Source organism: Urtica dioica, chromosome 10 (genome assembly GCF_054948205.1).
Source record: "Urtica dioica subsp. dioica isolate 48M chromosome 10, U.dioica_male_clone48M_v1_H2, whole genome shotgun sequence".
Taxonomy (NCBI): domain Eukaryota; kingdom Viridiplantae; phylum Streptophyta; class Magnoliopsida; order Rosales; family Urticaceae; genus Urtica; species Urtica dioica.
In genome coordinates this window covers 20,026,442-20,038,201 of record NC_142765.1, presented here as the reverse complement: position 1 = coordinate 20,038,201, position 11,760 = coordinate 20,026,442, and the positions used below count along the sequence as shown (strand labels likewise).

General features: G+C 35.3%; 2 protein-coding genes and 1 long non-coding RNA gene across 10 annotated transcripts; 1 reads left to right on the top strand and 2 right to left on the bottom strand.

Moving 5' to 3' along the window:
- LOC149383837 (uncharacterized) lies at nucleotides 1-857 on the bottom strand. Its single transcript, XR_016301611.1, has 3 exons — nucleotides 593-857; nucleotides 391-488; nucleotides 1-255 (listed from the first exon to the last, which is right to left on the bottom strand). It is a non-coding gene; the product is annotated as an uncharacterized LOC149383837 (long non-coding RNA).
- Nucleotides 858-1,386: 529 nt separating this feature from the next.
- LOC149383835 (protein PLASTID REDOX INSENSITIVE 2, chloroplastic-like) lies at nucleotides 1,387-11,760 on the top strand. 5 transcript variants are annotated; one of them, XM_089628722.1, is made up of 5 exons: nucleotides 1,387-1,637; nucleotides 9,546-9,747; nucleotides 10,513-10,792; nucleotides 10,899-10,994; nucleotides 11,508-11,760. In XM_089628722.1, exons 3-5 carry the CDS (start codon nucleotides 10,535-10,537, stop codon nucleotides 11,694-11,696), a joined length of 543 nt encoding a protein of 180 aa, XP_089484848.1. In that variant the 5' UTR covers nucleotides 1,387-1,637; nucleotides 9,546-9,747; nucleotides 10,513-10,534; the 3' UTR covers nucleotides 11,697-11,760. The 5 variants fall into 5 exon arrangements, with proteins under 5 accessions (XP_089484848.1, XP_089484849.1, XP_089484847.1 ...); XM_089628721.1 differs by having other exon boundaries at nucleotides 1,390-1,637; nucleotides 9,613-9,747; nucleotides 10,508-10,792; XM_089628719.1 differs by having other exon boundaries at nucleotides 1,390-1,637; nucleotides 10,508-10,792.
- LOC149383836 (MLO-like protein 5) lies at nucleotides 3,046-6,739 on the bottom strand. Of its 4 annotated transcripts, none has more exons than XR_016301610.1 (8): nucleotides 6,632-6,739; nucleotides 5,299-6,335; nucleotides 4,955-5,110; nucleotides 4,749-4,788; nucleotides 4,493-4,661; nucleotides 4,208-4,316; nucleotides 3,672-4,039; nucleotides 3,046-3,334 (listed from the first exon to the last, which is right to left on the bottom strand). XR_016301610.1 is itself a non-coding variant. In XM_089628162.1 (8 exons), exons 3-5 carry the CDS (start codon nucleotides 5,126-5,128, stop codon nucleotides 4,624-4,626), a joined length of 252 nt encoding a protein of 83 aa, XP_089484288.1. In that variant the 5' UTR covers nucleotides 5,129-5,405; nucleotides 5,477-6,335; nucleotides 6,632-6,739; the 3' UTR covers nucleotides 3,046-3,334; nucleotides 3,672-4,039; nucleotides 4,208-4,316; nucleotides 4,493-4,623. The 4 variants fall into 4 exon arrangements, 3 of the variants coding, with proteins under 3 accessions (XP_089484288.1, XP_089484290.1, XP_089484291.1); XM_089628162.1 differs by having other exon boundaries at nucleotides 4,955-5,405; nucleotides 5,477-6,335; XM_089628164.1 differs by having other exon boundaries at nucleotides 4,955-5,402; nucleotides 5,477-6,335.

Here is an 11,760-nt window from a genome sequence, read left to right as displayed (position 1 = left end):
TATTGTAATTGTAGACATACAGGTAGGCAAGAGCAAGATAGTAAGCTATATGCAGGCTTACACTTTTCCATAAGATCAGTAGAGAAATAAACGAAATTAAAATAGTTGATTTTATGTATTTAACTGCATACAACATGAGTAATTTTTTAATTAAAATAGCCGTTCACTGATCTGCTTCTTGAGCTCATCATTTTCCAGCAAAGGACATTCCATAGCCCATTCATGTTCAGCGTCTCCAGACTTGAAAATCTCCAACTATAACGAAATTCCCAAAAAAAAAAAAAATAACAAGTCATGAAGTATATCAGCATTTTCTTTGATGGTCATGCTACGAATAGTCATCAATAGAGTTCAAAAACAATAATAAAAAAGATTAATAAAGAGGAATACCTTTGAAAGTGGAAACGAAAAATAGCATTGAAATTTCTCTTCTTGATATCGTGTCAACGTTAAGCTTCGTTTTGCAGCCAGCAAGATAAAGTTCATAGCTGGATGAAATATGAATAACATAAATATGCAGTAAGGCTAACATAGCTGGATGAGATAAAATTCTTCTTGATATGAATAGCATAGATGGAAAAAAAGTACTTACCTTAAGGTTATGGACACAACTAATTAAGGAATATATCGTTGGGGCATTCCTTGATCTTTCTTCTTGAGCTCATCACTCTGTTCCAGCAACAAGGGACATTTCTTAATCTGCAAAAGTCACCAGAATCCTATACAACATGTCGCCCGGGGAAAACTCGAGCCTCTTGGGAATTTCGTCGAACAGTTGGGGTGCTTTCTCGAAGAGCTTCGAGTTGTTGCACGCAGCGAGTCTTCCGGCGGGGACGGAGGGTTTTAGGGCTCCGTCGAGGTCGTTCTCGGATCGGAGCTTGGGAGATGGCGGAGATAAGACGAGGAGGCACTTATGGGAGCTCGGGTTCTTCAGACCCACGGCCATGGATGCCTCTGAGCTCGACTCAACCCAGGCCCAAATCGCCGATCTCCACGCCGAGCTCGACATCGAGCGCATAGCACGAAGGAAGCTTACGAAGGAGCTCAGCGACGAGCGACGCGCGAGGAAATCGGCGGAGCACGCGTGCGATGGCTTGGCGCGCGAAATGGTAGGAATGAGGAGCGAGTTCGAGGACGAGAGGAAGATGCTGAAGATGTGCGAGGTATTGAGAGAAGCAAATGGTTCAAATTCATAACGAAATAGAAAAAGTCTCTGCAGGGCTTGAATGAACAAAAATAAAAATTAAAGGACAAACCGGGTATGAATTGTTTATCTCTTCTAAACTCACTACTAAAAGTGTCCAAAAACAATGAACTCAATATTTTGGTCCAAAACAATCCATTTCCCTACTCTTTTCTTCTCCCTGTCGCGCATTGAGCCCATCTACAAAGAAAAAAAAAATTGATTGACAACAACCACCACCGAGTCTCTCTCTCCCGGCCGCCCAAAACCCCATCACCACCCTCACTCATCTTCACTCCCTCTTCCTTCATTCTCGCTCAGCCTCCTCACGTGACCCAGTCACGCCGTGAACCAAGAGAAGTCGCGAGCTAGACCGCGCGCGCGAACCCGATCACCGGAGAAGGGCGAGTAGTCACCGGAGAGGGACGAGTAAGCACCGGAGAAGGAATTGAAGGTAAGATTTTTCTCTGGCTCAACTGAAGGATTCGAGAATTAGGGCTTGGATAAATTGATTTGGGGGTTTCGAGTTCTTTGGTGATTTCTGTGAAATTGCTTATGTTTAGTTGTTGTTTGAGCTTGATTATTAACGTCAATGATGTGAATTGGAAGATTGATTTCGGATTTGGTGTGAATTTGAACGAATTTTGGTTGGGTTATTGATTTTGGCCGTGTGGTTTGGTGTTTATGTTTGGGTAGAGATTTTGGGTTGTTGAGGATTGTTTTGGTTGAGTTTTGATGAGGCTATAATGAGATGTTGAAATTGGAAGTTGGTCGTGTGTGTTGTGTGGCCGTGTCATTGATTTGGCCGGGTGTTTGCTTGACCGAGGGACTTGTCTTGGTTATGAAGTCCTTTTGACTGTTTTGTGATGACGATTCTGAGCCTCCGAATTAGTGAATTGTGAATTTGTTGTGGTTAAGTTGATTTTCGGTTTTGTGTTGAATTACTTCGGGTTTTGGTTACCGGTTATGGCCGCGTGAATTCTGGCCGTGTATGCACATGAGCGTGTTTTTGTTGTTGATGTTGTCTTGTTTTGCTAAGGATGTTGTGTTTTGAATTGGAAACGTGAGGTTAAATAGTTTAGTTTTATATATATACTAGATAGTAACACGTGCTACGCACGTGGATAATAAAGATTTACTTTGAAAATATAATTTATAATTAATAAAAATTACTTGACTAACATATTTTGAAGTTATTAAAATGCGTTAAAAAAACTTAAATTTAAAATAAAAAAATTATAAAATAATAAAAATCAATACGAAGACCATTGTAAACACATGTTCTTTTAAAAATGAGAATGTGTACATTCAAAATGTTTTGTAATTAGATACTGTTATGTAAGACATGCATCGACATTTTGATATTTTTTGGTCAATGAAGATGAGATTAGTTAAATAACTCTGTCAAAAGAATAAATTATTATGTCGATTAAAATTAGATAAATCATAAGAGGCAAAAGTTGGACTTTCACTATATATCTTAACTATGTGAAACAAATGTTATATGTCATGTATATTTGGCATATAAAGCAGAAAGTGTCCATAGAAAATGGAAATTATTGATAAATACTTTGACCTCAAAGTTAATTTCCTCACAATGAGTTATGTTAATTATCAATCACTATCGCTGTTACTATTGAATCTGCCAAAGGGCCATCACGTTCGCCAAAGTATACAAAAATAAAACATAAATTCAAGCACATATTGAATTATAAAATGGCATATTTAGTTAGGCTCAAACTGAATTAATGTTATGGAAATGATTCATAAGACTTAGTATTGCTATGTTTGGTTCTGTTTGAAATATTAGAACTATAATTCTATAGAATAATCAGTACTTTTAATTTGAGTTATCACTATCAAAACCAGTGGAATGAATCATTCCACCTTGTAATCAATTATTTTACAATAACTACCCCCGAAATTTCTAAGCATACAAAAAATCATTTTCAAAATCTCAACAAAAACTTCACCCACGATATGAACACTTGCTGGAAAAAAAACAAACACCATTAAACTCGATTAAAAAAAAAAGATATGCACTGTTCATGGTGAACTTCAATTACAAAGAGCCTCTATGTTGCCACGATTGGGATTGTCGAAGTCCCTCCGGTCACGAATGAGTATCACCAACAACATTCACGAGCGCCTCTGCGAGTATTACGAACACCATCGGCAAATGTCACAGGGAATGGTATTTTATCCGGTTTAAATTAAGCGATCGATTGATTGACATTTTATCCTGTTAAAATTAACCGAGCAGATAATATTAACCTTTCGTTCTGGTTAAAATTAACCAAAGCGATTAATTTTAACCGGTTATTTTATGGTTAACAAACCATTTTAAAAACAAATAGATTTACACATGCTTGTTAAGTCACTGTTAAACAATTTAGACGCTTAACCGGCTAAACCATTACCATTTTAGACGGTTAACCTTTAACCTTTAGAACGTTTAAAGGTTTAACCGGTTAACCATTTTGCCCACCTTTAGGAATATCACAAACACCGCCGTTGTTGCCGCAACTTGTGGCAGAAACAGCCTTCGCCAAATCTGGTTCGAGAAAATAAATGCGTAGCTTCTCAAGGAGCAGATTGTCGTCAGAGGACGACACATGGGGGAGCCTGGAACTTACTTACTGTCTGATCCCCAGGAGTAGCTGAGTGTTATAAAGCAACGGCGGACGGAGCGGATGGCCTAGATGCAGGCGGGGAAGATGAAGAAGAAAAACAAAAATATTAAAGAACTTTGCAAGGTTTGACAAAATCCAGAACTTTGAATTAGATAAAAATCAAAAGAACTAAAAGAGAGACAAAAATAGATGTTTCCTGCTCCCATTTCTTCCATCCATGAATCTGAGAAAATAGAACCACAGTCAATTACCTCTCATTTTTACACAAATGTAATTTTTTTTTTAAGAAAAAAGAACTTTGTTCATTTCAATAAACTGGCAGAAACCAGGAATACAAATGCTAATTGAATAATAAATAAATTTAAAAATTATTACAAAAAATTAATCATACCTTTAGCCTCCCGAGCATCATTGTAAAACCACTAAACATCACATGAAATAGCACGAAAAATAATGTGCAACTGATGCGAACCATTTACAGAAATAAGTGGCTCATTTTCCTGTCAGCAATAATCGGATTAGAGGTCTTGTTTACTAATGAAAAAAATCTTCATTAAAATTGTTTTCAAGTAAGAGAGTGGACTGTAACAATCTAGTTCACCAGACAAAACATGTTTTTATCATCAAACTCATGAGCATGTTGGTTTCTTTTTCCAATGAAGTAGTAGATACTTACGGTTTTGAACCACAACAGTTTTCTCCCGTGTTCCTCATCGCTCGATTTTGTTTCCTTGATAGAACATGGTAACATGGTCTCTGCAATTTTAATGGGGATATATACTTTGGCAATGTAGTTCTGACTTAAAGTTAAGAGCAGCGAAATGAAGCCCAGAGAATCATCAGCTCTGTGAAATTGACACACCCAAAATCACACTATCAGTATTCACATAACTTAATATCAGCCCTGAAAAACAGAACTCAGTAAAATCTACCTGCTTTGACCTTCTCAAGAGCTTCATATAGAGAGCAAGCCTATATATAAAATAAAACCATGAAAAATTATTCAAATAAATCAAACTTATGCTTTCGCTTTTATTTCATAAAACAAAGAACCAAACTTCATTTTAAAACAGTAAAAAACAAAGACCAATATCCTAATCACTTTCAAGCGACAAAAAGAAACACAACAAGCACTTACACTGCCAAACTTGTGGAGTACTTTCTTCAAGACAATGGGGATGATGATTATGACAGCGCAAACTCCGGCGGCCACTAAGGTCAGCATCTGATCGAGCTCCCTCAACTGACCCGTCATCTCCATCGCCACCGTGACTTTCCAACCAAACTCCGAGCTCTGCAACAAAGATAACATCCATATCGCGCTTTTAAAAAAAATCGTTCATTAATGTCTGGTGAACTTGAATGTAGACAAATCCAAGTAATATAAATAGAAATATCCTCACACACGAACACACAAGTAATATAAATAGAAATAACCCGCAAATAAGAAACATATATTTTGCAGAATATAAAAGAATGTACCTTTATATGGATCTTTGTAGCAAATATCTACTTTTGAACCATTGATACTCGACATAAGGTTATGATTGCATATAGGCTACGCATTATGGAATGCACTAAAACACCTACTACCAAAGCAGCAATTTTTATAAGCATCAAATATATCATCAAACCAACACTATTTTCTGCTGACTCTTACCATGTTATCAAAGTGAGGATGGTTGAAGTTATAGCACAAGAATGTAAAATGAAAAAGAAATCTTCACTGTCAGCACCAGGGAAATGTACATTAAATTTAGAAACAGGGTACCATTCAATAAAACTGTATTCATAACGCAGAGGCGATCACATCAAATTTGCTTCAGCTCAAGCAAATGGGAAATAAAAAAACCAAACCTGAGTTTTTTTATAAAAAAAAAAAAAACAAACAAACAAAAACAAAAACAAGACTAAACAGAAGGTAGAAAGATGAAGAAGTTGAAAACAAAAACCGAGAGTGTTTTATTTGAAGAACAAAACCAGACAAATGGTAGAAAGATGACTTAGTTTAAAACCAAACCTAAGAGTCGTTTTTATTTAAAGAACAAAATAAAACAGAAGAAATAGCAACCACAAAGTGATGCAACATGTCAGAACGGTATTTAAATTCTACTAATTTTTCACGCTGTTGACATAGTATTTTTCCGCGCCAAATCCTAGACGATAACAATAATCTAAGGTTTAGGCGTGAATTTAGGTTGATGAGCACAATCTTGATGCACTGGAAAACATTTCAGAGATGGTTCACATACAACGGTGGTCTTATCACTGACTTTCTCTATCAGACCTGCTTGCAAAGAGCTTTGATCTCCCTCACCAAAGATCGAGCCTAATGAATCAAACCTCTGTCGCATAGCCTTATTGGGTTAGAATTAAACACAAAACAGGGTAAAAAGAAAAGAAAAAGAGAGTACTCCCTATATGTTTACAGCTTCCCTAGTTCGAGAATGATGATTCGATCAGTACATGGTCGTGTCTAGTCTCTCTTCTCCACCCGAGCGTGGTTCTGTTCGCTTCGCCTGCACCAGTCCCAAGCACAACCTTTCAGATTTGAAACCGGAACCGTAACAAGAATGAGCAAGAATGAAAGCCCCCAATTTAAAAGTAAATTCGAGCAAAACCTATATAAAATCTGAGAACCTAATTTCCAAATTAAATTCGAGCAAAACCTATGTCTAATCTGAAAAGACGAAGTTATATACCACTTCGTACCAATCACTCAATTCCAACCAGAAATCCTAAATCAAACAAGATAGAAGAAGACGACGACGAGACATAAACGGGGACTCGAGATGATGAAACAAAGAGAGCGTACCGTAAAGAGGAGCGGAGACGATGAACACCGGTGATGACGCGCGAGGCATTAGGTGAGTGTTTCGCTGGCGGCGAGGGAAGAAGAAAGAATGATAGAAGAAAGAGAAGAGAAAGAAAGAGACTTAGAGAGAAAAAGAGCGTTAACAACAAACCCACAAGCGGTTACAAATTAAAAACAAAAAAATTAAAACGGTTTGTATAAATAGTTGGCTTACGTGGCATATTTTAATTGGGTAAAACCTTATGAACAGTAACTTCGGATTTACACTTATTATATTTTAATAGATATATGTGTATTAACAATGTAGTTAGTTTGATAATTGTAAATCTTAAATATGATATAATTATTAAAATTGGTAAATATGATATAATTAGTAAAATTGGTAAAATTGTTAATTATGTAATTGAAATTAATTTGATATAATTATTAAAATTGTTAATTATGTAATTGAAATTAATTTGATATAATTAGTAAAATTGTTTATGCAATTGAAATTAATTTGATATAATTATTAAAATTGTTAATCATGTAATTGAAATTAATTTGATATAAAGAAAATTCATTATAAGGTTATTTATACAAAGTAGAGATAAGATAGCTTTCAAATGCACAAGCTATTCCCACCACCAAGTAGAATACAGAGACAAGTAAATGTATGAAATGCCATACAAGTCGAAGCCCGATATTTCCCATCTGCACAGTTTTTTCACTGATTATCCATTCTTAGTTACCAAGCCCCGATACTAGGGATGGAGTCTTAATGAGCAGAGTTAATAAAAATAAAATAACTCAAGGCCGACTTCCATCATATCTTTGTTTCCTTCCTCTTATGGCTCGGAAGACATTCTAGATGAAGAATCTATGTTTTGCAAAACTTGTCGAAACTAACTCACTGAAACGTAACTAACTCGAGATAAAACCTTATCAAATATGTAAATATTAGGGTCGAAAAATAACACTTTTCTTATAATATCCCAATATGAAAATATTTTTATTATAAGAACATTTCTATAAGTTAAAGAAGATAAGTAATAACTAAGTCAGTTTAGATTATAAAATAAGTAAGAGAATAGATTTTCTAATAAACTATTGGGCGCAGTTTATAAAAGGGTTATTAAGTTATATAGCCACACGGATATAGTGGATTGAGATATAGCCCACCTTTGGTTAATTTCTTGTAAATAGCCAAGTAAACTTATTAACAAATTAATAGAAGCCTTATTTAACACAACCAAACATATATTTTAGGTAGTTAATTGGCTGCCACGTATGCAAGTTGACTATTTACAAATTATTTACCAAAGGTTGGCTAATTTACAATTCCTATAGTTTAGGTGGCTTACGTAGCCAATTTTTTGTTTATAAAATATAATAACTCAAGGCCGACTTCCATCATTTCTTTATTTATACTTATATTGATAATTATTTAGGGTATAACTTTAGATTATAATTCCAGATACCTTATTAGTACTTAAGAAAATAATCTGAACTTTAAAGTTCGGATTGCTTAAAAAAGTTCATATACTCTTCTAAAGAACCAACCTCTCGGCTCATTTTCCGAGCATCTCACAATCAACAATGTATACCCCCAAACTTTTTGTTTCGAGTTACGAAAATAACTCCTTTGAATAGAGTAATTACAATCAACACATTCTTAGTAATACTCTACATTGTTTCAAACACTTTCACAATTTAGAGTTATAAAATAAACTAGAGTCATTTTAAATCGGGTCTCGACTTCGGACGAACCCGCCTCGACTCGAGACTCGATGAAGGCTTTACGCACATTTGGGCCGAAGCCCGAAAGAATCGGAGCTCGCTGCCCCTAGAATTGGGGTCCGGGCTAAAGCCCAGACTTCCCGGACCGTACTGCAATGGAGAGTTGAGAGAGAAAGAGAGTGAGACCGAGAGTGTGAGAGAAGCGCAGATCTAAGAAATTATCCTGGGCTTGAGAGTTGAGAGAGAAAGAGAGTGAGACCGAGAGTGTGAGAGAAGTAGAGTGAGATCGAGAGTGTGAGGGGAAGAGAGTGAAACCGAGAACTGAGAAAGTGAGACCGAGAGTTGTGAAAGAAAGAGAGTGAGATCGAACTTCATGAACGCGAGAGATGAAGAGATGAGAGAGAAGAGATAATTCTATTATTATTAATATATTTCAATAATTGATGTGATAATTCTATTATAGCTTGAACATGTTGAATACTATATTTGTAATATTTTTTCTGTCAGGAATTTTCATTTGTAAGTTAGTTTCCATTTGTAATATTTTGGGGCATAAAAGACAGCATTTTAAACCTTGAACTAAATAGTAAAAATGACATTAATTATCGCTACTACTTTAAGATTTAAGAATTATAGACTTCTATACTATTTATATGTTTCTTTTTCTTAAGAATATCTTACATTCACACATATTTTTATGGTACAAAAGTAGTAATGATTTGGAAATTAATATGAAATAAGGTATAAATATCAATTGCGCAAAAAAAAAAAAAATGGGGCAAACATGTCTATTTTCCTACTAAACAGAGTTTTTTTTTTTTTTTTTGAAAAATTTGTACAAAATAGTTATTATTGATTAGTAAAATAGTCAAAGTTTCAAATTTTCAGTAAAATAACCAAATTTGCGTTTTCAAAATTTTTTTGACAACCAAGATTAAAATTTTTTACGATTATTATAAACAATTTATCAATTTCAAAAAAATTAATCTTGAAGTAAAAAAAAAATTGAAACTAGATTACTGGACATATTGACTATTTCATTAAATTAAGATAAATCTTAACTATTTTACAAATTCATAATTTTAAATTAGATATTTAACCGCCATCACTTTTTATTTTTATTTTTATTCTATACTTTTTATTAGATAGACTTAATATGTAGTTCCTCATTTGCGATTGTCACATTTGGACAAAGGATAAGAACCCAAATTTCTTTCTCTCTTCCCCGTCGTTTCTCACCGGCGACGAACCACTCCACCCAGCCTGATCTCTCGAAGGCTCTGCTCCAACACTCTCTTCTTCTCTGCGTCTCTCCTTCTTCGGCCGGAGACCGGCCACAACTGAGCCAACCTCCTTCGGTTCTTTTCTCAGACGCGAACGGAGCTTGTTCATTACGGGTAAAATTAACTCTTCGATATTTGTTTCGTTGCATAGTCAAATATGTGTAATCTGGAATGCTTGCGTTGCTTTATAGTCTTGGATTATGCTCAAGAGATTCACCCACTCACTGACCATTGAGGATGGATTATTAATAGTGACTAAGAATCAGGAGTTTGGAAAACAAAAAATTGAAAATCAGGAGTTCCGAGTTTAAGTTATTCATTCATACCTTGACAGTATTAGTGATAATAAATCATCTTACATTATAGTGACAGTCAATCAGGATTTTTGAGAACTCAGGAAATTAGTGTGCTTATAATCTGTTGAAGGAGTTAGTTTAGAGATTGCACGTGAATTTCAAGTAGTAAGGCTGCGGCCAGGTTGTAAGAAAAATACGAGAAACTCTTCATGAAGACTGGTGGAAACTATAATGGAAATGTTTCCCATAACTATAAGTGGTTTATGATCTTTGCAAAAACAGATATTAGGACATTTCCACAAGTGACTACGGATTTAGAGGCATATTTTTCTAAGAAAATTTATTTGAAATTAACTGATTGAGTAGTTGATATTCAGGTGTACTTTGGTATCAATATGCAAAACTTGGAAGGCAAAAGTTGAGTTGAACATTTACTGAGAGAACATGGACGATGTTTTGGATTTTGCTCTAACACGATGATTATTTCGCAATTTTTCGTTTCACGTTTTTTTATTTTGTTTTTTTATCGTGTATAGCTTTGCTTATGCTTATGCTTTCAGTACTTGGTTTATGTTTAGGATAGAGAGGACTTTGTGGTCGAAGAAATGAGTCTGAGCTTGGTAGCCACTGCTTTACACATTTCACCCTCGAAATTCGAGCGACCTCGGGCATTCTTATCCTCTCATTCCACCGCTGATGGGGTTTCGTTGATCGATTTTAAAAACTTGTTGCTTCTTTCCCAAGTAACTGAAAAGACTAGGGTACAGACGGCCCTGCATTCGGTTTCAAGACCCTCAAAGCAGATTTGTAGGGCAGCGCCCGAGTACAAATTCCCTGATCCGGTCCCCGAGTTCGCCAAGGAAGTAAGCTCTTTTTGTATCATCGTGTTCGTTTATTTTATTTTATTTTACTTTTCTCTCTATGTTATGCCGATTATTTATGGTTTTGTGTGTTATCTGAATTTTCTAGGAGACAGAAAAGTTTAAGGCTCACCTCCTCAACAGGCTGTCCAAGAAGGAGGATTATCAGGAATCTGCCGATGAAATTGTTGGTATATGCACCGAGGTATGAAAGAAATCATGAATCTTTTTTTTTTTTTTTGGGAGAATAACAAACTTTCATCGTTATGTGACCAAATTTGTGTTTTGAGTTGTCATAATAAGTAAATAACTTGAGTTTATTTAATTGACTCGTTCTTTCAGTAATATATCCCTCGAAACTCATTTTTTCAAATTTTCGATTATACTGAACTCGTAACTAAACAACAACATTTTCTGAAATCTCGTCGAATCATGGATCACTAAATCATTTTCACAAAATTTTAGGATTTGTTTATGGTTTTTTTTTTTTTTTTTTTTTTTTTTAATTAATGCTTTTATACATGCTAAAACTATTAAAAGGTTGGTTCAGGGTATTGAGATATATTTGAATCACTTTCGTAGACTTGAGGTTAAATATTTTCTGTTTTGAAAAACACCATGTCAAAATGTTAATTTCAGCCAAACTCAGGAGTATATTGGTAATTATTCCTTTGTTTTTAATGTCTGTGACTGTATACCACGGCGATGTATCTATCAGATATTCAGTAAATTCCTACACACGGAGTACGGCGGCCCCGGAACGCTTCTTGTCGTTCCTTTCATTGACATGGCTGACACTGTCCACGAGAGGGGCTTGCCCGGAGCTTCTCAAGCGGCTCGAATGGCCGTCAAGTGGGCCCAAGTTCACGTTGACAAAGACTGGAAAGAATGGACCGGTACCGATTGACTCATCAAGTATTTGGCACCACCGGAAGGGTTTGTTTTTATTTTGCTTTTTTGTTTTTGTTTTT